This window comes from Artemia sp. Qi Xiang Cuo, chromosome 8 (assembly GCF_049724085.1).
Source record: "Artemia sp. Qi Xiang Cuo chromosome 8, ASM4972408v1, whole genome shotgun sequence".
NCBI classification, from domain to species: Eukaryota; Metazoa; Arthropoda; class Branchiopoda; order Anostraca; family Artemiidae; genus Artemia; species Artemia sp. Qi Xiang Cuo.
Genome location: NC_142801.1, coordinates 18,892,629 through 18,920,369, shown reverse-complemented (window position 1 = coordinate 18,920,369; position 27,741 = coordinate 18,892,629). Strand labels below are relative to the sequence as shown.

General features: G+C 33.9%; 1 protein-coding gene across 5 annotated transcripts in view; it reads right to left on the bottom strand.

The window, feature by feature from the left end:
• LOC148949214 (cationic amino acid transporter 3-like) overlaps nt 1-27,741 on the bottom strand; it is a 125,167-nt gene that overhangs the window by 29,958 nt on the left and 67,468 nt on the right. For all 5 annotated transcript variants that reach the window (XM_089093263.1, XM_089093261.1, XM_089093260.1 and 2 more), the window contains exons 10-12: nt 25,879-26,030; nt 18,557-18,723; nt 8,391-8,499 (exon numbers count right to left, since the gene is read on the bottom strand). In XM_089093263.1, coding sequence (XP_088949389.1) covers nt 8,391-8,499; nt 18,557-18,723; nt 25,879-26,030 — 428 coding nt within the window. The remainder of the gene's footprint in view (nt 1-8,390; nt 8,500-18,556; nt 18,724-25,878; nt 26,031-27,741) is intronic.

Here is a 27,741-nt window from a genome sequence, read left to right as displayed (position 1 = left end):
TAGTTCCTTTGACTTTGGCCACCGCGTTTGTAAACACAGATGGAAAGGGGTGACTGCTAATTTTAACCACGCACTGGAGTCTTGTGTCAAAACAGACCGGCATTTTCATTAGAAATTGAGAGAAGTCAGGGGTCGCTTTAGCTGGAAATATAGAAGGAAGGAATTTAACGAAATGAGAATTATTTCTTTTTGCGAGAATTTGGTTGTAAAACAATGGGGGGGGGTAGGTTTCGAGGGTAAAAGAATATATTTTACGTTTTCCATCGAGTATAAAGATTGCAAGGTGGTTAGGTTTGAGGGGGGGGGGTACTTACCTAAATATACTGGAGGGTGACCAAGGAAAATAATTTTATTTTGAAAATAAAAACGGAGCTTACATGGTAAATTGAAGTTGCCATGGCTCCTAATTCATCAAATTTATCCATTGCGTCAAAATACTTTCTGATAATTGAATCACATTGCATGCCCGTTATATACGAAATCTCAAGGTCGAATTGTTATGTAAGCAAGCCCTCTGATTGGCTGAGAAGGAAACACGTGATCTAACGGTTTCCTGGAAACTCATAACATTTGGCTCGAGCAACAACAACAAATACTATTTCTGGATCATAACATTTGCATCGAGCAACAACAAGAAGGAAGTGTCATTGCCCGGTCCCACATTAGACTCAATAATCCATCAAAGTGAGAAAGTTCCTGTTTTTCCATTCTCACTGACAAAAACCATAAAAACAGACATAAATGTGAGAAAGTTCCTGTTTTTCAAATTCTCACTGACAAAAACCATAAAAACATCCATAACCATCCATGAAAAACATCAAATAAATCGACCAACACACATAACCATCCAAGAAAACATCCATAAATATGACAAAATTCCTGTTTTTTCATTCTCACTGACAAAAACCATAAAAACAGACATAAATGTGACAAAATTCCTGTTTTTTCATTATCACTGACAAAAACCATAAAAACATCCATAAATGTGACAAAATTCCTGTTTTTCAAGTGAGAAAAATACTGTTTTTTCATTCTCACTGACAAAAACCATAAACCACGTGGTTCTATGCCCATATATGGTGCCCCGTCCGGAGTATAAGATAGCTCTCTACTTAAGTGTTTACCCCCTCCCCCAGAAATCCCCTTCGAAAAAAAAGGAAAATACCCCCCCCCCTCACAAAAACACCCCCTTCAGAAAGTACTCCCGTGGAAAATACCACCCGTGGAAAGTACGTCCGCGGAAAATATCCCCCACGGAAAGTACCCCCGCTAAAATTACCCATGGAAAATAGCCAGCCCCCCCCCTGCCAAAAATGCTCCCTCAGAACATACAGTTTTTTCATTGGTTGTTTCTACTACACTTTCCTTTATTTTGGTTACCTCATAATCACTATATAGTTACCGATTAACCCCCAACTCTCCCATCAACCCTGCGGCCATCCATATTTCAAATATAGTAGTTATTGCAGTCTCATTTTTATATCAGCCCTTCTAATGCCTGGACATGATATCTATAGGCTACAAACTATACAAAAATCACTTATTCTTGTTCTTGACACTAACGTTATTTGGCATTATTAACCAACAGTTCGTGATAAATAATTCCGAAAATAATGTAAAAGTTGACAAGAATACAATATGAGCCTAATAACCAAATTTTTACTTTCAGCTGTAATGTAAATTTTTTTATGAATAATATTTTTGGGGCCACTTCCGTTTAAATCCCATATTCCCCGACCTTGTACAGTCTATAGCAATTTCTTTTCTCATTAGGAGGGGGAGGGGGTGGTACATTTTTTATGGTAAGAAGAATACATTTACGAATTTGTCTTAAGAAGAGATAAATTATACCATAATTTCTTTAATTCTTTTGTTTCTTTCTCAGAATAAGCCTTCATACACGGTTACTAATTTTTCAAGCATTAGAAGTCGTAAGGATAGACCTAAATATTTAAACAAATTTATTTGGCTATCCTGACTTTGAGCAGAATGTATTTTCCGTAAAAATTTTTTCGCCTGACTAACAGCTTTGCAAAACCGTAAAAAGTTCCTAAGACTGTAGTTTAAAATATAACACCCACTGAAAATACTACACGGGTGAAGGGACCAGAATAATAATTGTGAGGGGAGTGCTGGGTCAATACGTTTGAGGATAAAAGGTGGTATGACAATTACAATTCTCAGATAAAAAAAGAAAAGAACTTAAATTTTACACATCGAATGAAACAAAAATTTAAATGGTAAGAATTCCTGTCAAAAAGATCAATTCCTTCAATACATTATGCGTTCAATCATTAAGTATTAAACATTAATACAGTATGTCCCAAACCGAAAATAGCAGAAGAAAACTAAATTTAAACTTATGATTTGGCTTTCAAAACAATTCCCCTTCTTTAGAAGTTCAATTTCAAAACCAAAATCATACTGAACGTTCCGTTAAACAACTTCAAATATAATTCTTGGCTAATTTTTTCAAGATTGTCTTGACCATGAATGGTGTAAATGCAAGAATCTCATAGTATTTGAAACACTGCATTCGCAATGGTTTAATCTAAATGCAGGAAAATGATACTTTTGTGAACAAATGAAGAACCGTCTATACTTAAATTGTGTCGGTCTGGTTCTTATGCAAAGCAACACAGGAGACAAAAATTAACGGAGAAGAGGGTAGGGAAAAATTATGGTATGTAAAGTAATGTTTGCTAGGGATAGTCGCATAATGTTTGCTAGGCACCGTGGTTGGGTGATTTTCGGGGATACGGGGAACCAAATTTCTTTTCGGGGAGACAAATCGATTTTCGGGGAAATCCCCGAAAATTCGGGGATAGTGGAAGCCCTGGAGAGAATACAGTGCATGTCAAAACGGCTTGTCGTTTGTCGTTACTTTCATGCGGATATTTATGAATTAACAGGTATGAGAATTTTGTATATTGTTTAGCACAGATTTTAGATCAGATGCTATTTAAATGGAATAGAGACTTATTAAATTAGTATATTAAAAAGTATGAAACAATGTTAGTAAGCCCGTAAGAAAATATGTAGGAAATTAAAGCCTAATTTTAGCAGGACATTAAGGATTGGATTAAATGTAAAATATTGTGATAAGAATGTAAAGGGAAATGACGATTATTGTGGAATGTTAAGAGATTGTTCTTTTTCAGGGTTTTTATTTCTGTTTTGTTCTGTTATTATTAGACTTGGAGATATCAAATTAAAAGCTGTCAAGCTGATCTTAAGCTTCCTTTAATGAGAAAGATAGAGAGTAAACCATTTATATAAAATAGTTCTTTTATAAAACTTGTCCTTACTTCTGACAGTTTTCAATCCAGCAACTTCAAAAAACAAAATTCACAATCTTAAATCTGTACATTTTAATGAGAAATAATAACCAAAACACATCACCAGGTACGTACGGAAATAATAACCAAACATGTCACCAGGTCCATACGCAAAGACTTTACCGGGGGGGGGGGGATAAAATATTTATGGAGGCAAACAGTAACAAAAAACTGGTTTTATTTGATAATTTGAATAAGAAGAGTCCAGAAACTCAATAAAATTTGGGATTTCGGAAAGGCGTGATCCTAAGGCTCCCCATGCGTACATCCCTGCGTATCACGTCTAATTTTTCAATAACTATTTTAACGGTACAAACCACTACAAAAAGCTGAAAAAGGTTAGTACTTACAATATCAAAGCGGTTCCCAGCTAAGCATCCATTGTTCAAAAACGAAAGCGACGAAACTCCGAAGAATTCTAGCAGTAATACCCAAAACAAAAGCAAAATAAAAGCCCAAAATACACAAACTCCCGGGAAAAAACCAAGCAGCACTCTAAATAAGCAGTCTTACGAAACGTTAATTTATTCAAATTACCCATTAAGGTATATGTTTATGTTTATATTTTTATGTTTATTAAGGTTTCATGTTTCCTGTACAAGTTTGGTATGCTATTTTGTAATTTCGCAATCATTCCATAGCTGAGATTCAGTTATGGGTCTCATAACAAGGGATGGGCTTCACCTTTGTACGATATCAAAGATGAAGTCCATCTTTTGCGCACTTGCCTGCTTGAGACAGTCATTACTCAAGAGTTATAAATCGGTATCAGATTTGGAACCTTGATTGGGAATCGAATGGCCGTAATCGAACTAACTTATACATAACTTTTTTATATATATATATATATATATATATATATATATATATATATATATATATATATATATATATATATATATATATATATATATATATATATATATATATAAACCAGCTATATTCCCGAATAGATTGCCTAATATGGTCACATATTCCGTTTACTTGATTTCTAGATTAGCATTTTACATTCCCAATATTTGTGGCCAATATGACTTCCAAATAAGCAGTTTATGCAGAACTTCACAGTGATATCGGGATGGAAGCCCCGATACTCCCAATGATATCGGTATAAGAGCAAAATTTACATTTAGCCCTTCATCCTAATAAATTGACTCCCTAAACTGATTTTTTTAAACTCCCACCTACAAATCCCACAACCGTTTTATATCATTGAGAACTCTTATTTTTCAGCTAAGATCAGAGCCTTCCATCATTTTATAAAATATGTTTTTTAAGCCCCCATATGGCTAAATTCCTCCTAGAGTACTGGTTGCTAGCTTGACATCCAAATAGGTAGGTAGAGATAGATTAACAGTATACAAAGAACAATTTAATCCCAATACCCCCAATGGATACGAATATACCCGATTACATTGGGAAACTGGGCATAAAAGTCAAGAAATAATAAGACAAAAAAAAAAAGAATTCAAGTCAATATGCCAACGTCAACATGTGCCACATGACACATATATGCAATATGTCGAACAATAAGTCAATATGTGCAACACGGCACAATTATTAACAACAAGTCTATAGAACACCAAGGGGCAAATAAAACATTGCACGGCTTTTATAAGCTATGTTTGTATAAGATGTGAGATTTGATACAAACTGGCTTTCCTATACCCAGACAGGAAGGAAACCATGGCCTTTACCTTACTAGCGCCCATTCCTATTCTCAATGACAATGTTTTAACAACATTCAGAAAATGATCTGGCGCTACTGATGACACTATGTTGTTTATTGAAAATTTGACAAGGCCTTTGCTATAATTTCTTATGCTAGTTAAGCCTCTTAACTAGCAAGGTCTTATGCTAGTTAAGCCTCTGTTATTAAATTTCCAAAGGAGCTTGGATGCAACTGATCGACAAAAAATGTAATTAGCTGGATCTGGTAATACTAAAACCTCAAAGCAAAGAGGGCATTTACATATTTTCTCGACAATTCGTTAGAAAATAAATACCATATTTTGGTAATTATAGATAACCATATTTTGGGGCACCATGAATGATGCCCCTTGATTACGCTTAATGTATGTATACATCAATTAATAAGCATAGACCGGAACACTATTCAAGATTCCCATAAAGTTGTAAGCTATTTGTCGCACCATTTAATTCAAAAGCCTCTCACGCAATATAATTATCATGAAAATAGTGAATCATTCACCATCTAGAATATTCCCGTCAAAAATACGACAAGCCAGGGGACAATTCATGTCTTCCCACGTGTAAAAACTCACCTATCTCTTCGTTATTTTAAAATGATAGCCGCACAAACACAGTATGCACAATAATAATAATCTGTATTTAACAGCCATTTAAAGCCATATACAAAAAAGACAAATACTAAATAAAAACTACACTCCATTTTACATCTTTCCCTTCAATACAAAATTTCCGACTGCCACAATATAACAGGGAGACCTAGACCTCATTAACTCACGAAGTAGCCTATCTTCCCCTTCTTGGATAATTGATCCCTTTAAATGAGAAAGCTGCTCAGACCAGAGGAGGAAATGACCCAACCCATAGCCAATTTCACCACATCTCAAGCAACTACACTCGGCCTCCGGACCTTCCCTCATTTTCCTTACAACCTCACCATAAATTGGAAGACAATTAGCTCGAATCTGAATCCAAATCCTCATATATTTAATGCAGGGGCGGATCTAGGATTTTTTTAGGGGCGGGGCAAAATAGGTTGATCCGATAAAAGAAATTTAGGGGGGGGGGGGCGCAAAATAGGTTGATCCGATAAACTTGCGTTAGGAGCAAGTTTAATTGCGGCACTCTTGAGTTAATTAAGTAAATTACACTACTTTAGACGACGCTAGGGGGGGGGCGCCCCCTCGCCCCCTGTATCCTCAAAAGGTAGGGCGAAAGGCCCTACCCCCTTATGCAAACATACCAAAGGGACCAGAATCCCTTCTATACGAATGGATATTGGCAAAACCCCATCTTTTTCTCTCATATAATAAACTTGTAGGGTTTTGAACCTGACTGAATTTATTTATAATTTTTATGATCAAGCGAATTACATTCTCTTTAAACAAGTGACATTAATCGTTGGTTTGAAAATTTGACAAGCGGCAATAATCTTTAATGAAAGGAGTTTTATTATATATATAAATATATAAATATATATATATATATATATATATATATATATATATATATATATATATATATATATATATATATATATATATTTATATATTTATATATATTAATATATATATATATATATTTATATATTTATATATATTAATATATATATATATATATATATATATATATATATATATATATATATATATATATATATATATATATATATATATATATATATATATATATATATATATACATATATATATACATATATATATATATATATATATATATATATATATATATATATATATATATATATATATATATATATATATATATATATATATATATATATATATATATATATACATATATTAAAGAATTTTAAACGTCATATTAAGCTACATTTTCTAGTTTTCTTCTTAACGTACATTTCCGCTGAAACAAATAAAAACTTTCAAACCAACTGTCTCACAATTCCATTTGAGAAAATAGTTTTTTAACATGCTAACACTTTTCAAACTTAAAATAAAAAGATAGAAAATAAAATTTTGCAATAAAATTAGAAAAAGGAAAACGTCATTACTAGTCAATATCCAAAAAAACGAAAGAAAAATTCATGGCGACAAGTGGAAACCTTTCTAATTGCATTAAAAGAGAAAGACGGTGAGAAAAGGCTGTCAAGGGACATACAATTACTGATAAAAACTTTGGAAAGTAGAATTTTTGGGATTGAAGGAAGGGATGGTAAATACAATTTGAAGCTAGGAAAAACTATAGCCAGTGAACTTTAATGAGCATTGGATATACGACGATCTTAGATAAAAATAACCTTATTTGGCAAAAAAAAAACTGACTTAAGAGAATAGAGTAGATTAATTGAATAAACTTTTATCTTCCTCTAAAATAAATATGAGCCTTACTTCCGTTAGATAGAATAGCTAAGGGAAAGGACAGGATTCCGTAAGGATAGCTAAAGGAGGTTGGAAGAAAATCAATAAGATAATTTTAATAGAGATTACAAGGTTACCATCCTGAAGTATGATACATGGTAGGTTTATACCAAGAAAAGCGTTATGGCTAAGTGGCTGGCGCACAGGTTTGACAATTCTTTGTCCAAGGGGCTCGGGTTCGATCCCTGGCGTAGCCAGTTAATTGGTTTGGGATTGGGGTCAGTGGCGTGACTCCGTAAGCTCAGCCTGAGTCGATACAGCTTTAAATAGGTAACTGGAGAATTCTGGGGCAGGTAAGCAGGAAGGGTCTGCGAAAGCACAGGATGGCTGGCCCCAGCCCCCCATTGTACTTCCTGGTTGAAGGGCCACTAAACTGAGATCAGCACCGCCGCTTTTTAGAAGGGTTCTAGTTAAGGTGCCATGAAATGATCAACTCATATTAAACATCAATGATGTGGTATTCAAAGTGGTGTTGTTTTTGGTATTATTGGGAAAAAGAAAGGAGTTTGGATAATAAATTAACAACTGTAGCATTGGATTTCCTATGACCAAAGGACGTCCTCTTTGCGCTATGGATCACTTTTGTCCAGGTGAAATTAACTTGTACAAGTAAAATAGTACAAAACCACTGACTAGCTCATATATTAAAATAAAAGTAATATTTTAAATAAATTGTAATTATCTAAAGTAGAAATAATGGTGTGTCACATTTGAAGTCGAATTTTATATAGGCTACCTATTTGGAAGTTTCAAAATCTAATGCCACTGAGAGGAGAGAAGATGTATTTAGTTTTTCGAAAAATATCTATGTAAAAGCCAGGGTCGTATCCTTGGGGGTTACCCGAATGCCCCGTATACTCCGAGATAACGAAAAAATTCGGCGGTATTTGTATATTGCCTCTATACTTGTTTAACCTATTGATCATAAATAAAATCTTACCAACTACCATCCAAACTCCAAACCGAATCCAAGTAGCAGTCGATAGCCGCATCATCAGGTATATATTGATCAGAATGCTCAAACAGGGTATCAATGGAACTAGTGGTACCTATAAAAAAAAATAATATTGAAACGACATACTATAGTATGAATAATTTACTTATTTTCGACGTAATACCTTCAATTGGGCATTTTTTTTTTCTCCGAGACCACACTGCCTAAAACACATCTCCCTATATACACGACGTATTTTTGACGTAATACCTTCAATTAGGTATTTTTTTTTCAAGGCCACGCTGCCTAAAAAATCAGCTCTCCAAATCTACGACGTATATTCGAAGTAATACCTTCAATTTGGTATTTTTTTTATCCAAGACCACACAGTCTAAAAAACACATCTCTCCATATATGCGACGTATTTTCGACATAACACCTTCAATTAGGTTTTTTTTTTCTCCAAGACCACACTGCCCATTCAAAAACATTCCTTTTGCAATTAGAAGAAGAAGAAGATTTTGCCCCCTCCATTAAAAATTCAACTTACAGTTAGGTAATATCAAAGAAAAAAATTACAACTCAAGACTTTGGATAAACCAAGTTTTTTTTAACTCTCTCAAACAAATCTAGTGAATGAACTGGAAGTTATTATTTTGTTCTGCATAGATATGATAGCTTTAATTTTAATACTGCAGTGTTTCTGCTGACGACCGCTGTGAATGTGGTCGAAATATACAGATTTTTGTATCTGTTTTCACTGTCTAATAAATACGCTTATCCCCATTATAACGTTTATTTGTTCGTTTAAGATCTTATTTAAGGCCACTTATTGCACCTAGTGGCAAAATTCTACCATCTTTCTCCATCAGTAGACACCTTTCCTAATTCAAAGGCTCTCTATGATCGAACTTCGAAAGAATTATTCTAATAACTATTTAGACATAGCGTAGAGGATAGGAGTTAGAATTGCTAAGTCACACGAGAAGGCCTTGAAACTACGATTTTAATTTTCAATACTGAAAAACTTTCCTAGCGCTGATTTATACTAAATAAGGGTTAAATATTTCATAATCACATTAACATACGAGCAAGAGAACTGAAAGCAGAGGGAAATATACCCTGGATCTGAAATTTTTAGGGACTTCAGTTTGACTCAGACACACGATTGTATATTTCCCAGGCCGTTCAAGCGGAGAAGAGGTCAGTCGGGAAAACCATAGCTACTCCCACCGAACATAGTTATCGTTGGCATTCCCAGCTAAATAGTCATTCTTTCTTCCTCCTGCTTTTAAAAGACAGGTCAGGTCATCAATTTGTTTCAGAAGTGGTCGTGAAGTTCTTTATTATCAAAATAAAAATAATAAAAAGTGAAATCTCGTGCCTTTACAAGGTCAATTCTTCAGTTTACTACTATCAGTTAGAAGTCCTAATTGTCTGTCTTCAAAACCATCTACAAAATTATACTGTGATTGTCTCTCCCTTTCTTGCAATTGTTTTCTCCATACTTTTAATCATGGGACACTTTCTGATTCTTTAATGGCAGCTACCTTAGTTCCCACATAGAAAAACCTCCTGCGTCATTCTAATAACACAGGTAATTTTCGTCCCACGACTAAAACAGATAATTCACGAGTATTTATTGGCGAATTAGTTTTTTGGTTGGGGGGGATTTGAGTGGGTTATAGGACTGGAGGGAAGTGCGAGTTGAAGGGGTGGGGGTGGATGGAGTTGTATTTGGGTGGTGGTTATTACCATGAGGGTGTTTGAGAGAATGTGATTGTCTTTTTTTCGTTTTTTTTTCTTTTTTCATTATTATTTTAACTAGTCTAGGATGCTTCTAGAAATATTTATTTAGGTTTTGTTATTATTATTATTATTAATTTAGGATGCCTTTAGGAATGTTTATGTAATTAATCCCTAGTGCGATGATTTATATCTGTGAAAGTTTATATTTTTTCTTTATTATGGAAATGAAAGTCAAAAGTCCCATAGAGTGACTTCAACTATGTCAAAACGGCCAAGCATCTGTTGTTATTTTGTCTAGAACGTTCTTTTATATATTAATAGTAGCCAGTTGTTTATAAGAAACACCTTTCAGCAGAATTTGCCACTTCTATTCTTCATGTTGTTACTGAGTATTTTGGCTGCTCTCAACATATGTCTGTTTTTGTTCTGCTGACGTGCTCAAAGCGGGTGTACCTCATTTGAAACTGCGTGGCATTCTAAACGACCTTACTTAAGTGACCTACGACCTTAAAAAAAGTGTTTGACTAGGCAAATCAGTCAAAGCTGCTTAGTAGCCTGAACCACCTCATTTTATCTTCCAAATTAAATAAAAAAAACAAGTTTTTTAAACTGAAAGTAAGGAGCGACATTAAAACTTAAAACGAACAGAAATTATTCCGTATATGAAAGGGGCTGTCCCCTCCTCAACGCCTCGCTCTTTACGCTAAAGTTTTTTATTGTTTTAAAAAATAAAGTTGTGAGACAGAGTCAAACTTTAGCGTAAAGAGCGAGGCGTTGAGGAGGGGACAGCCCCTTTCATATACGGAATAATTTCTGTTCGTTTTAAGTTTTAATGTCGCTCCTTACTTTCAGTTTAAAAAACTTGTTTTTTTTATTTAATTTCTGATCGTTTTTTAGTTAATGCAGCTTTTATTTGTATAAAAATTTTACTTTTCTTTTGCTAAATGGATGTCTTTACAAATTAACTTACGTAACTAACTTCTATATTCGTATATTTTTCTTCTGGCAAAAAATACAAAGTTGCAGATTTTTGCAGATATAAGCTTGAAACCTATGTAATAGGGTTTTCTGATACGCTGAATCTGACGGTGTGATTTTCATTAATATTCTTTCACTTGTAGGGGATGTTTCCCCCCTCTTTAAAAAATCGAGTAAATTTTCTGAGGCTCGTAGCCTTTGATGAGTAATACTAAACTTAATAAAATTCAAATATTTAGAATCAGCATTATAAACACATTCTTTTGATATATTTATTGACATCAAAATTCCGTTTTTAAAAGTTTGGATTACTATTGAGCCGTATCGCTTGTTTTTTTATTGTTTTTTTTATTACGTATATGTTATTACTTATATGAAGGGGTTCTCCCCTTAGTCAATACCACGCTCTTTACGTTAAAAGTTAAAAAAAATTTTGATTCAGAAACCCCTGAGTCACACAGGCCGTTTAATTAGAATAGATAGCTCTTTTGAAAGCACTAAAAAAAAACTGTAGCGTAAAGAGCGAGGTACTGACTTGGGGAGAACCCCCTCACATACGTTATAATTTCTGTTCGTTTTAAGTTCTAATATTCCTTCTTACATTTCAGTTGAAAAAACTTGTTTTTTTTTTATTTAATTTCTGATCGTTTCTTAAATAATGCTTGGAAATCCGGCGCCCCCTTCATAGAACTGTCCCTTCCCCCAAAGAAACATCCTCCACGGAAATATTCTCCAGAGTAACTCCCTCCTCTAGCCCCCCCCCTCCAGAAAAAATCCTTCCTGAAAATGGTTGTATACTTCCCAATAACCAATAAATAATGCTGGCAAGTCCGGCGCCCCCTTCATGGCAATTTCCCTTCCCCCATGAAAACTTCCTTCATGAACAGATCCTCCAACATAACCCCCGACCCACCCCTACCTACCACTAAGCGAAAAAAAAAACACCTGAAAACATGTGTATACATACCAAAAAACAAAACAATATGTTAACATTGGGTAAAGTTCATAACTTTTAGCCCTCCCTCTGGGAACTTCTGGGGATTAAGTCACCCTAAAAGACATATTTATCATATTTTCAAACATGGTGAACAAAATGGCTATCTCAAAATTTTGATCGGGTGACTTTAGGGAAAAAATGAGTGTGGAAGGGGGACTAATTGCCCTCCATTTTTTTTGGTCACTGAAAAAGAGAACTAGAAATTTTAATTGCCCTTCGAATGAGCCCCCCCCCGCGATATTCTAGAACCACTGGGTCGATACAATCACCCCTGGGAAAAAAAAAAAACAAACAAACAAACAAATAAACACGAATCAGTGATATTTACCCATTCAAAAAATGCAAAATTTCATCTTTTTTTTGATAGGAGCATGAAGCATCGAAATTAATTATATATAAGAATTGGAAACTAATTGTATGATTTTCAGAAAGGCTTACTTGTACTTAGGGGTTCTTTCCCCCTTTTTTGAAAAACAGCCAAATTTTCTCAGGCGCTTAACCTTTGATGGGTTGCACTAAACTTGATGAAACTTATATATTTGAAATCAGCATTGAAATCTGATTCTTTTGATGTATCTATTGGTATCAGTAACCCGTTTTCTAGAGTTTCGGTTACCATTGAGCCGGGTCGCTCCTTACTTACAGTTCGTTACCACGAACTGTTTGAAAAGTTCTTGATTATATAAATCGCTTGCATCTGGTTGGTATTCTAACGACCTTACTTAAACAACCTACGATTTTATACAAAGAGTTTGACCACATAAATTATTTGAAGCTGCTTGTTAGTCTAAACGACCTCACTTAAAGACCTTACACAAAGCCTTTGACCATATGTCATTCGCATCCGGTTCGTATTCTAAACGATCATAGTTATACGACCTGTGATTTTACACAAAAAGTTCGACAATGTAGATCATTTGAAGCTGTTTAGTAGCCTAAAGGACCTACGACCTTGCACAAAGACTTTGACCATGTAGATCATTTGCATCTGGTTGGTATTCTAAACGGTCTTACTTGCAACTTCTTTCTTTTTGTTTTATGATACAGCTTTTATAATTTATTGAACCCAAGAGTTGTGAATTATGCTGCTGATCATGCTATTCTGCCCGACTCTACAAAGGCTTAACACGTATGTTTTCGTATTTTGGCTGCTCTCTGCAAAGACTTAACACGTGTGTTTTCGTATTTTGGCTGCTCTCTGCAAAGACTTAACACGTGTGTTTTCATATTTTGGCTGCTCTCTGCAGAGACTTAACACGTGTGTTTTCGTATTTTGACTGCTCTCTGCAAAGACTTAACACGTGTGTTTTCGTATTTTGGCTGCTCTCTGCAAAGACTTAACACGTGTGTTTTCATATTTTGGCTGCTCTCTGCAGAGACTTAACACGTGTGTTTTCATATTTTGGCTGCTCTCTGCAAAGACTTAACACGTGTTTTTTCGTATTTTGGCTGCTCTCTGCAAAGACTTAACACGTGTTTTTTCGTATTTTGGCTGCTCTCTGCAAAGACTTAACACGTGTGTTTTCGTATTTTGGCTGCTCTCTGCAAAAACTTAACACAACCTTCTCGGGCACCCGATGTCCCATTGATTATATTGTGCGGTAATGATTTATCCCTTTTAGTGGGATTCGCTTGCCTTGGTTTTATTTTTATTTAGCATTTGTTTGATAATTCTATGAATTAGCTATGTTTTTTTTAAGTCTGTTTATCGCAGGTCAATCTGCTGCTTCGTTTGTTTGATAATGTTGAGAAAGAGCCTGACCGCCAATTAAAGACTTGCAATGGAATTTCATGGAAAAACCGACGAAATTGGAATATGATTGGAGCAAATCGAGTAGATTTTTAAAAAACTTAATTTTTAAAATACTTAATTTTTTTAAAACTTTTTTCATTCTTGTTCTGCAAATATTCAATAGTTTACATCATTGTAAGGAGTACGAGTCGATCTAGTTTTATAATTAGAAATTATGCAGTTAATTTGTGGAATGGTTTCTCGGAGAACGTTAGAGTCGGAAAACCAGTTTCAGTTTAAAATTAAATTAAAATTTTTGTTAGGTCGGAATTGAGTATATCTGATTATTGTTTGTTTTTTTTTGGGGGGGGGGGTGTTTTGTAGGATTTATTAAGCCACAATAGTGGCTTAATAAAGCAGCACACGTTCTTACCATTTTCTACGTTTGGTTGATAATAATATTTAAAATGTGGTAAGTGCCAGTTAAGTATGATGTAATTATTAGTTGAAAATAAAACCCATATCATCTCATCTAATCTCATAAAGTAACGTTCCTTACGATTCTAACGTTCCATACGAACGTTTTTTTATTTGCCTACGATTCATGACCTCCATGTGGTCTCCTGTGTTTCCCTGCATGGAAGGCTCTTATATTTTGATAAAGAGTTGGTTTCTGCTTTATTTTCGTAATTGGAGACCACATTGGGAGAGACTGTATATTATTAGAAAAGATGGTGGATGCCGTGAAAACGTTAAAAGTAGAATAGCCAAGGTCCGGGTGTTTTCTCACAACTGAAAAAGTTTGGAAGAATAGGAAGCAAGATTAGAATACTAGAAGCAACAGTGATGACAGTGGTCAATAGGGTTTGGTAACGTGGACGCTCCAAAAGATGGAGGATTTGTTAAATGTTTTCCGTAAGAATTGTCTATGGATTCTTTGCGGTATCCTTCTGATTACCCGTATTTCAAATAATATGTTTTGTAAAACCTACTATATAAGGGATATATGATATGAATAAGGAATAGTAAGGAATAATCAGGAATAGTAAGGGGTGCAAAACCCAAGAGCGTAGAAAATCCTAACCTAACCGAGAGAAAACTCAATCTCTTCTTTGAGAGAAGAAAAAACACTTAACGCCATCTAGAATTACCCACAAAAATCACAAAGCTACTTACAAAAACTTAGATAACAAAAACATTGTTTAACGTTTTTTTATCCCTATTATTACTTTTGGTTTCGAGTCAACTGGATATAAAAATCCAACAACGGAATTTATTTCCCGAGTGTTTTCCGTTGTGCATGAGCATGCCAAAACTTGATACCTAGCTATAATGAAAGAAAAGTTGAAATGCCTGGGACACTTTTTGCGGATTAAGGATGATAGAGTACCACATATCCTCATTTTCGGCCAACCCTCTAGGGCCAAGCGAAAAGCAGTCCGTCCCAAATGGCGTGGAAGAGGCCATAAGAAAAGATTAAAAGGAAAATGATACTTCTTGGGAGGGTCTAAAGAGGGGAGCTTTGAATAGATTGAAATAGATTGAGTTGGCCTCAGACGGTTCGGTGCAGCGCAGAGTTGTTAGTAGTAGTAGGAATAGTTTGAAAATAACTATTAAAAACTATAGATAAACCGAAATTCAAATTTTGTCGCGAAACCCAAAAAGCATTGCATTTTCCTATAAACTTACCCTTTCATCTTGTTTTTGTGTATTATTGGTCTCTCCTCAGTCAATAGATATTCAGTCTTAGACCAATCCCTCAGTCAATAGACTAGGTAAATCGACCCACCTTAGTAAATCAATTGCGTACCAGATTATGGTACTAATAAGGTAACACAACGTCTAATTGAAAAACGACTATTAAGAACTATAAGTAAGCTCAAATCCAAGCTTTACAGACACGTATAGAAACAAAATGTCGTAGCTGAAGAATTAAGACAATGGGACTAAGGTTAAATCAGAAAATGTGAAAATACCAAAATAAAAAACTGAAAAAAAACTAATTAGAATATAAATATTAAAAGTTTTGTTTTTTTACCCACCTCTCCTATATTGAACTAACAACTTTACTTTCCAAAACTTAATAATTGCACTTATGCTTCTACACTTACCAATAAATTTAGAATTTTATTATATTAATTAATCCTCAAATTTGAGCGGTTACAAATTCCTAACAAATTTCATCTGACATGTACAGAAACAGAATATCGTAGCTGAAAAATTAAAACAATGGGATTAAAGTTAAAACAGCAAACGTAAAAATATACAAATAAAAATTCTAAAAAAAATAAAGAGCTAAAAAATATAAAACAATAAATATTAGAGATAAAAATATAAAACGATAAAAATTAGTTTCAGTGTCAATCTTTTTTTTACCAATCCCATCTCCCCTGAACGGTACTAACATCTTTACTTTCCAAAACTAACAACTACATTTAGGTAATTACCATTATCAGCAAACAAATTTAAAACTGTACCAGGCCAATTAGACCTTAAATTCGAGCAGTTAAAATTACAAATTTGTTCTTGGATGAATTATAAACCAAAGCTTAGTCGTAAAAAGAAAGAAGCTTCTAAAAAAATTCCACTAGAAAAGAAAAAGGGGAGCAAACATATTACTGTATCAGGTTCGGGTCGGCAGTAACTTCTAGGGTAGGTAATAAAGGATGGCAAGTAAAATATGTGAACTGATTATGAAAAATACGTTATTTATGTCTACATCTGTTCTATTCTAGAAGACAACTATACGCATATCAAATTTTGAAATATTCTCATATCCAAAACTAATTTTCCCAAAATGAGCTTTTGTATCATAAGAGCCCTCCAATAGCAGTATTTGGAGAGGCGTATTTTGACATTTATTTCAATTTTTTGTCGTAGGGGGAGAGGTTAAAATTTGCACTATTGTGTGTCTGGAAATAGTGACCCGAGCGAACTGGGCATATGAAGTTTTTAGCTTTCTTATAGAATTTCAACATTTATATGCTTACAAATCAATTAATATGTTTATTGTTTATTTATATGTTTAATTATATGTTTTTGTTATTGTTAATTATATGTTTATTATTTATATGTTTATTTATCAACCATATAAATACGTTGTATTCATCTGGTTTCTTTTATAAAACAATTATTATATCAAGTATAAGATTCTATAAAAAAAATATATTAAAAATCTATATATTACATAATTATAAAAGATATAAAACAATAATTCGTATCTGCACGATACATCTTCAATGGCCAGAACGGAAGGGCGTATCTGAAGTTTCAAAAACTTTAAAGAACTTTATGTTTACCAGTCAATGTATTGTACAAAATGAACTATACGTATTTTGAAGTTATTGAACAAAAAACTGTTAATGCGAGAAGCTTCAGAAACTTTATTCGTACTCCTAAGAAATTTTGAAAATGTCAGTCACGCCACTTCAGTTTGGACATGACAGTATGTCATTACAGTAGGAGTGAGATCTGGTGCAATTCATGTTAGACCCAACTTAGCAGCCTTTCAAGGCATGTACCTGTATTCTATCTTCTTTACATAACAGAAGCATTTCTTTTCTCAAATAATTTGTGAATTTTTTTTCTAGAATTTTCTTATCTAAATTTCCTTTTTCTAATTATTTTTAAAGAGTATATTTTCTATTTCATTAATTTTTTATTTATTTTCTTTTTAATTCATAAACCTTTCATATCTGCACTACGACTGACATATTGAACAGCGTCAGTTTTACGAATCTAAGTAAAGGGGTTGCAGTTTTCAAATCAGCTTAGGGGGAAGGGGGAAGGGGGCTGGATTGTAAATTTAAAAAAAAACATAAAAAGCCAGCGAAATCATATTAAAAATATAATAAATTACGGATAAATCTTTAAATCATGACATTTCAAGGGGGGTACAGGCATGAGCCCCCAGCTTACAAACCTTTCGCTTCCTACGGAAAACATTAAAAGATGAATAAAAATTCCACCTACCGAGACGTTTTAACCTAAAAATCCACTTATTGAAGTCTCAGACCCTCTCCTTCTCCCAGTAAAACCACTTCGTACTCCTTCTCCCCCCCCCCAAAAAAAAAAATTGAGCTACAAGCATCAATAGTCACAGAGAAACCATATATTACCATGAGCTACACAGTTCTTTTAGATTTTGGTTGCCATACTGGCGGGACCAAGTTGATGGCTAATAAAATAGTGATTATTTCCGTGTCACTGCCAATTTTGGCAGCGTGCCAAAATATAACCCTCTAGGTGGGAGTAAATAATATTTTTCGAATTGTTAAGAAAGCTCTCATCTTATTTTGCAAATTTTCGTTCCTCGGCCTACATTCATTTTATACCAAGGGCTTTTTCTCAAAAACAGGGAACTTGTCCTTTTTTAACAATTTTCATTATATTTTTAATTTAAAAAACCCATAGACCGAATTTCAAAAGTTTAATTCGATAGATGGATAGAACTGAATATCGGCTATGAAATAATAGCAAAATTTTCCTGTTCCGTTGACATAGTAAAACTATATGAGAACAGAAAAATAGCATTCTGAAACTAGCATATGGAGCATAAACCTTAAATCAAGCGTGAAATGTAATTAAAAAAAATCTCAGCTCCTGCTCCCAACTTCCCTCCAAAACACTATCCCATTCCTCTCTTGACCTTCTGCCAGAAAGTGTCGCATCAACTATAAGCACTTTAACCGAAACGAAATATACACCAAAAATTACCATGAAGTATACAGTTCTTTTGGATCTTGGTTGCCATGCTAGCCAGGCCAAGTTGATGGCTAAAAGAAAGGCAATTATTGCCGTGCCAACAGCAACTCCAACGTCACCAGCTTGTAATTTTGTTTCACCAAGCACAAGAATAAGGGCAAGGCCAAGACACAAAAGACCTAGAAGAGATGAGTTTTTTTTAATAATTACACTGAATTAAGCATCGATTGGTCTTTCTGCATCACAAGCAAAATCAGCAAGAAGATAATTCCAAAATTCAAAAAATAGAAAAAAATTCAAGCCAAAAAAACAAGAAGAGAACAGAACATAAAATAGAAATTTATGCTCACCAAAGTGGAAACAATTATTTTGTAAATGTTAACTACTATATTAAGCTGATTTAAAGATATGCATTGCACTAAATGTTAGTGAATCATTCTGTCTAAATCAAGTGCCATATTCAAATACCACCTTTTCTTAAAAAAAAAGAAAAAACAAATAAACTCGTATCCGTGATTTTACTTCTAGCAAAAGATACAACATTCCACCTTTTTGTAGGTAAGAACTTGAAATCTTTACAGCACAGTTTTCTAATATACTGAATCTGATGGTTTGATTTTCAAAAAGATCACTTGACTTTTTGGGTGTTTCCTCCCTTTTTCGAAAATCAGGAAAAGTTTCTCAGGCTCGTAGCTTTTGATTGGTAGCATTGAACTTAATTGTATTTTTGGAATTTTATATATCTGGATTCAGCATAAATGCCAATTCTTTTAATGTATTAATCGTTATCAAAATTCCATTTTTTAGAGTTTCGGTTACTATCGGACTGAGTCACTTACCACATCACTTACTTACTTATCACGAACTGTTTGAAACCGTCATATTGTAGCGAAATATAAAATTATCGAGCCTCTGAGAGATTTGGATGAGGTAAAACACTGGACCACCAGTGCCTCTATCTTATAAATAGAAGCGTTAGCATTTAGTTTGCTGCTGTCTGTATTTACAGTCAATTCTTTTTCCCCCTTTTTGTTTTCTTGTTTGTGCTCTGTCTGTTTCCGTTGATTGTAAGATGGGTTACTAATACAATTATTAATTTTATTATTAATATACATAGGTGTAGACAGGATTTTTGGAAAAGGAGTGAAAACAGGTGATGATTTTGCTGAACCTTCGTTTCTGGAGTAATATAACTAAATTATATGTCCGAAGTTTTCTGCTTCAAATTTTCTCCACTTAAGGTATAGCAGAATACTTATATAGTCATCATAGATAATATAGAGATAATATAATAATAGATATTTTTTAATAAAAAAATATTTATATTATAATAAACTGCATTTTTTGTAATACGGTCATTCGAAAAGTAAAAGGCTTAAGATGATATTAAATGCTATTATATAATTACATTAAAATAAATGATAAACACATTCAAAAATCAGCAAAATGGTTAAATGGGTTGAATTCACCTTCAAAGTGGAGGGGAATAGAAGCGAAAATGCAGTTCATAATAATTTCTAGAAAAAACGATTTTTATTTGGTTTTGTGGGTTGCAGAAAATGAACATGGATATAAAAGAGTATTATTTTTTTGGAGTGATGACCGACTTACTTTGAGTTACATCTCTTATCACGCGTCACCCACTGTGGAGAATGATGTCAAGCTCCACCAACAGCTTCTGTGTACCACTGGGAAGAACACACATAATTTTTTTTCGCAGGGAGGGAGGCAATAATAAAAGAAAATATCTTTTGGCATAATTGAGGTGCCAAGGAGTCTGGCTGAGCCCAAACTTGCGTACGCGCATGGTTACTAGTACCAAATGTCGTTGTTCGACATTCCATCAGGTATTTGCAGTAGTTTTTAGACCAACAGAGCAAAGTGTATACCGGAGCACGGAATCAAACGGAAAACTGTTCTAGACTTAGATTATGCCGTAAATTTGAGCGCCCTGGATGAAAATGTTAGCAAAATAAATATCTTTTTGGAGGTTTATTATAGGGGGTCTATTATAACGTTTAAAAATTCAGGCACGACTGAATATCCATGCCAAACCCCGACTGAATATCCTTGCCAAACCCCTACTGATATATGAATTGTCCTCGACCATTAAGATGAACACGGCTTTCTGTCTTGTAATAGATTGCTTTGAAAAGTTTGGGCTGGCCTGGCTGGCCAAAGGGCTGCATAATGTTTCATAGCACCTCTAACTCAACAGGATCGAATACTATTACGACCATTCAGATAAAACTCCCTAGGTAAAGCCATAAGTGTTATTCCTAAGGTAGTTAGGGCACTTCTACTGTCAGTTCTTTTTCGCAAGAGTACAGTAACTCCTCTCCGTCATTCTTTAGGAACAATATCTGTTACTAAAACAGTAGAGAATAGGACCTGAAGACCAATCATTATGGCCGAGCCTTCATATTTTAGTAGCTCAGAGCCTATACCACATAGGTCAGCGGCTTTATTGTTCCTCAGTCATTTAACGGCATTTCTCATTTCTTAGGGGGTAAATGCACAGGCTAGCTAGAAGAGATTATTGGCGACTGCTATTGGAGAAAGGGTGCTAATAAGGTGTACGGAAAACTTTCAAGCACTCGAAGTACACATTTTCGTTGGTTAGAAAGGCCCCCTAAGCACGAGATGTAATAAGATGCTTAAACCCCCAGGTCTCGACATCGAGAAAAAAAAACGTAGCACTATACGCCAGTTCAATACAGCGGCATTTTCTAGAACTATTTTGCATTGTTGGCACGTAAAAATACTTCCCAAATAAAAACATTCTTACTTTGAGAAAAATATGTAAAGTTTCTAATTATAGACGAGTTTGATCAAGAAATGGAGAGTCAAAAACTAAACTTATTTCTTTAAAAGTTTGTTTTACTCTTTGCTTGAATGCGCCCTTTGGCTGGAGCCTCTCAAGCTAAATGAAAATAAAATATAATCTAATTCAAAATCTAATTAAAAATATTCACAAAAACTTATTTTCATTAAAAACAATGTTTTGTAAAGCACCAATGGTTGTCGTCATCACCGTTATTTACCAATGAGCCCTCATTATTTACTTGTTTTTTTTTTACTTTTTTTTCTTAAACTTTTATTTCTTTACTTTTTTAATTTTGTGCCATTAGACAAACCTATTTTTTTATTGTACCAATTTCAAACTGATCTTCGAACGCCAAATTCACTGTTCTCACTCCCAAGGTCGTCTCCCAAAGAGGTGGAAAGTTAACTTCATACCTCACCGTCTCTAGAACCTTTTACATCTAGTAGAAAACCGTGAGGCATACGGAAGGCACATCCACGCCATTACGAAGAAAGAGGCCCCTAGAAGACCTTCAAGGATTGATGGGACTTAAGTCTAGTCAAGATAGCAAAATTTTTTCCAGATTTCTGATTTCATTTTACCATTTTATTTCATGTGTAATATTTGCATTAAGTTAAGAAATTTACCTGCTCACTAAATTGAGCGGGTATAAACACAAATAACCTACTAAATGTTTTGTGGTTTGCGTTTCCACTGATTCACCTTGCCACTATTACCTGAGCTAGATTGGAAGACAGTTTAAAAAGAGCCGTTGCCAAACATCCATTTTACAGCTATTTAAAGGATGACAATGGGTAGTATAGCATATTGCAAAATATGCAAAAGTCAAAATACAAAGAAAAACAAAAACATATAGCCTAACATTGTACAAAAAATAAATTTTCATATTCATAAATTTCTATGTATTGCTGTTGCATGAATATGTCTGCATCAAATTAATACTTTAAAAAAATCTTGCATAAATAATCTAACCTAAAACTTTTTATGCCCAAATGAATCCCTCTCATCGCAGCAGCTGGGATTATTTTTCTTCTTATTTCTCTAGTCTTTCTTCTCATTCATTCTTGGAAAATGTCTCCACGGGGAGTAGCTCCCTTTTTTGCTTCTCAGTTTATTTGTTTTTAGTCTTTTCCCTGTTAGCTGTAGAGATTACAAATAGACTTTAAAGCAGGACAAAAGAGAAAGCATTCATGATATTATTCTTTATATTCGAAAGACGCAAGAAGAAGACAGAAAGCCACTTAAAAAAAGAAGGAGAGGGAGGCTAAAAAGTGTTTGATACCTAAATTTAAATTGTCTTTTTTTTTTTTTTTTTTTTTTTTTTTTTTTTTTTCTTTTTTTTTTACTAGCGCTTCTCAGCTTTCTTCACTACCGGAGAGAACTCAATTCATTACATTAGGGATTTCCAAACGTTTTTGTGGTCTGTACCTCTTTGTTTTTATCGGTCTTATCCTTCCCCCTTCTTTATATATGTACCATATTAGGTAATTACTCTTCCTAAATCACTCCAAAAATTCACAATCACCTCTCCAGCGGTGTATACCCTCCCGATCAGGGAACCCTACTTTAGATACAAGGGATCCCTATCTTTGTTAAACACAAAAGCATTAAAAACTAGAAAAAGCCAAACTTGGTGAGCTGTCCGTACAGAGAAAATGCAGGTCGTCTAATGAAATTTGCAAATTACAAAGCCAAGAAATACATATCTCGGCTGATACATTCTTCAACAAATTTAAATTAACTTGTCCTTTTTTGGAAAATTAAATTGTCCCTTGAGCAATATTAATAAATTCTCATTTTTCAATAACATTTATTAATGTCATCTATTTACTGAAATTATCATTGATGTCATTTGGTTACAGTCATTAAGCAAAAAGGGCAATCAAAAACTGTCATACATTGAATTGATTTTTTTTTTTAACTGGTGTGTTCGCACGCATTTAAGTCTAGGAATATGGTTCTGTTTATTAGAGTGAATCCCGGTACAGCTGATTGTCATTTGAGAAACGTTTTTGCATTGGAACTCGTATGTTTCCCAAGGAGAGAGCAGAAAAAAAATATACTTCTAAAGTAAAAGAAACAGCTTATCCTCTCAAAGAATCATCCTAATCTACCTCTACACCCATTAGAGGAATCTACCTCAAGAGGTAACTAATGTTTAATCGCCTGATATTTTACATTATAGCAATTATGAACTTTCTTTTACGTTTCGATGAAATTAGTAGTGCCAAATAAATGAAAATTATAGGAATGTTTCACATTGGGGCTGCCATCTTACTTTAAGGAGAGAGCAGGAAAAAAAAATTGAAAATATGAATATAAGAAATAATATATAATATTATACATATAATAAATATATAATATAATGAATAATAAATAGATAAAGAATAATATATATAATGAATAATATATATATAATAAAATATATTTCTAAAGTGAAAGAGAGTCGATGCAATGAGAGTAGCCAAAAAGATAGGAAAGATATTAGAAAGGACACAAACGAAAAAATCAGGATTATAGTTATATATTACCACAAGGGCAGCTATTCCCTGCCAAATGAGAATTGAAATACAAACGAACTGCGATTATACAATATACGAGAATAATACATCACAGCTTTCTAAAATATACCCCTTTCAAATATAAAATCACCTTATTCGTGAATTCATTCGTTTATGTAGACATCATCCTGAGAGAATGTGATCCTGCCAGAGTTGAAGGACTGAGAGTAACTCATCGTAACCTTGTTCTTGCCGACAGTTTTTGTCAATAATTATGTCAAAATTCATTATATAATTATGTCGTAATGATCGTAGTAATTATGCAGTAATTAACGTAGAGATTTGTACAAAGGAATGTTTAATTTATCCAAAATTTCATGCAACAGTCAATTGAAATGCGAAATAAATTGCAGCAGAAATAATCCCAAAAATTATTTGAATGACATTTTTAAAATTGGAATTAAAACTTAACTTAGAACCCACAAAAGTGTCTCGAATTATATACCCCACGATCCCTCCCTGGCAATTCAGTTGATTAATGTACCTCAATTCTATGTTGATTCTCTCATAATTTAGGTTTTAGATTCTTTTTTTATTCGTAATGATATTCTTGTGCATTAATACTACTACTTCTAACAGCTCACTGCTGCATCATGTCGCCTGAGGCCAACACAGCTAGACGCTCCTCCTCCATTCGAATCTATTCAAAGCCTCCCTCTTTACACCCTTCCAGGAAGATCCCATTTCCTTTAAATCTTCCCTTACGACGTTCTCCCACTGCAACCGGGGACGACCTGCTTTTCACTTCGCCCTAGACGGTGGGCCGAAAAGGACGATCTTTGGAAATCTGTCATCCTTCATCCACAGAATGTGCCCTAGATTTTTCTTTTATTATAGGCCTAGAAAGGGGAGTTGAACCTCGCTTTTAGTACAGCCTACTGTTTGAGTTACGGTCAGTCAGTCGGGCACCCAAAACGATACATATGCAATTTCTCTGGAAAAACATTTAGCATATCTTCCACCGTTTTCCGGAGTTCCCAAGCTTCAGAACCATACTTAACCACTGCTATCATTGTAGCTTCCAATGTTCTAACCTTGGTTTGCAGACTTATCTTCCTATTCTTCCAAACCTTTAACTGCGAAAAAGCAGCCTGGGTCTTGGCTGTTCTATTCTTGGCTTGACTTTTAACCTATTCATTGCATTCACCGTCTTTACTAATAATTAAATGAAAAAAAGATTGTTTTTTTTTCAACTGAAAGTAAGAAGCATTTTAAGTTAGTAGCATTTTAGTAGTTATTCAGGGATACAGCCATGACTGGATGGCTTAAATTGACCGTTTTATAAACTTACCTGGATTGCTAAAGATTGTTAAGAAGACCATTCCAAACCCCCACATGAGCATTATAAGATTCATTTGCATTAAAACTGCCAAGATGTGAGCAATTTCAAATAGTACATAATTAAACAGTAAGGATTACTTTGGATTTTTATAGTCAAACCTTCTCAAGGAACATTCTGTCGGTATCGATGAACATGGCTCAATTCTTCCATGACTAAAATCAATCTAAAGAACATTCTCAAACCTTCAAACCTTCTCAAGGAACATTCTGTCGGTATCGATGAACATGGCTCAATTCTTCCATGACTAAAATCAATCTAAAGAACATATGGTGTGTTCCAGAGGGCAATTATCATTAATTATATTTCAATTATTAATTATATTAATTATCTATTTATCTACCCAAACAATTATCTATCCAAATCACAAGACAATGACAACATTTGGGCAATTCTTTGCATTATAAATGTGGAAAGAACTAAAATGTAAAAACCTTTAGCTTACTGTGAGCACAGGAGGGGTAGAATTTACAGTCATGAGCTATTTTTAGGATGAACGAAATAACAAATAATTAATTATAATTATCAGAAATTGGCATCTGGAATACACACATTGTTCCTGGTCTAGCTAGTATCTGGTTAGCGAGAAAAGGGAGGCGGGGCTTACAATATGATCCAATCAAAGTGTAAGCTTTTTTCTGACTCCGATTGGTAGTACCGCCAAGAAAATCCGCTGAGAGGCATTCCGAATTTTCTTTATCATCGAGCTCATTGTTAGAATTGAAAAGCTTGCCGTCTTCATCAACATCATGTGTAAACCTAAAATAAAATCCTTTCTTTAGCATCATTGTTCGTATTAATGTAATGAAGAGTTTCTTTTATCATGTATTTTAATTTATAATGTGTGTTTGTGTCCTTCTTTTTCTTCTGTTTTTTCTTTTTGTTTTCTTTAGTGATTACTCCGTTTACTGTACCTTTTGTACCTTTTTTTGACGCGCAATAAATGAATAATAATAATAATAATATTAACTGAAATAAAAATGAGAGAAAAATTTGAAGCTACGTAAAATAAGCAAATATTTTATTTTCAAAGGACTATCACAAGGTCTAACAGAGCCGAATTCGCTTCTTATGTCAAGTAAAAAAGAACCAAAAAACTAAACAAAACGGCTAAAACAGTTCATAAAGGTAAGAACTAATTAGAAGAACTACAGTAAATACTGGTAATGTTAATAGATAAATTAATTTATAGAAAGTTTAATATAATAGATAGCATATCCACTTTACAGAAAAAAAGTAAATTTATTTAAAAAGGAAAAGGCCAGCAAACATAAGAGTGACACAGCTTCAAGGAACTGGATTACTCAGAACTTAAAGGGCAACAAAGCGTAAGGACGAAAACACAATATAAGATAAGGGGGTCAGCTAATATAGATTTCATTTCGAGAAAATCCCCTTGTTCTTTTCATGAAACATTCCTGCACGTAGGGGAGGGATTTGGAACATCTTTAACAGATTATCCTCCCTAAAATCGGGGCATAAGACGCAGTTTATTCCACCTTAATTTTTCCATTTAAAGTGCCTAGGATATCAAAATAAAACCATTTTTTAACCCCCCCCCCCCGAATGCAACTTACTTCTATTCATATCAGAGAACCGCGATCCTCTGTAATTTTTCTTATGGTCGTTTTAAAATCATGATTTCTTTAGAGCAGCACCATATTTTATACGGTGTTTCCACGTTGAACCGTGAAAATAAAGAGGCCAAACTAATTAGTTGAGTTTGACAACGTTTTTCGTCCGTAAAAACTAAAACATTAGCAGTCTATTGATTGCCAAAGACAACTATATCTTCAAAGGAAAGCTATATCATGCTTCTTCTTTTGAATTTGGCAGCCGCTTCTACCAGAAACTGCATAGCTAAGACAATACCAAAGTATTTTTCATTAAAAACTAAGTTCCTGACTTTTCCTAGTTTTTTTAATATACGCATGGTTGTGTAAGTTTCCACTTGACTAATCCGAACAATCGAATTTAATTATTACTGTCTTCGGTACTTTTAAATTAAATTAAAGAATTAAATTGAATGGTTACCTGATCAAAAATTAAATAAAACGATTAAAATAAAAACAGAATGAAAATAGAATATAAAGTAAAGAGACCGGAAAATTCTGTATTTTATTTTAAGAAAACCTGTTTTTTCCCTTAAAATTGCTTTTTATGTAAAATGTACAGAGGAATTTGGAGGGAGCTTTTCATCCGATCACCTGAAAACCCCCTCCTCCAAATAAGTAGGTTCATAAAAAGCAATCTGGTGCCTCTGAATTTTGAATTTAAAGTAAAACACGGTAAGAACAAGTTTGAAATTATCGCATTTCTAGAAGACAAAAAATTAATTTTATTTACAAAGACAGACGCATCTTGAAATAATTTGAATGCTCAGCGTCTAAATAGAAGCAAATGCAAAAAAAAACGCAAAGTAAAGAGACCAGCCAATGTAAGCATAATTTCAACTAAACTCGTTCCAAAA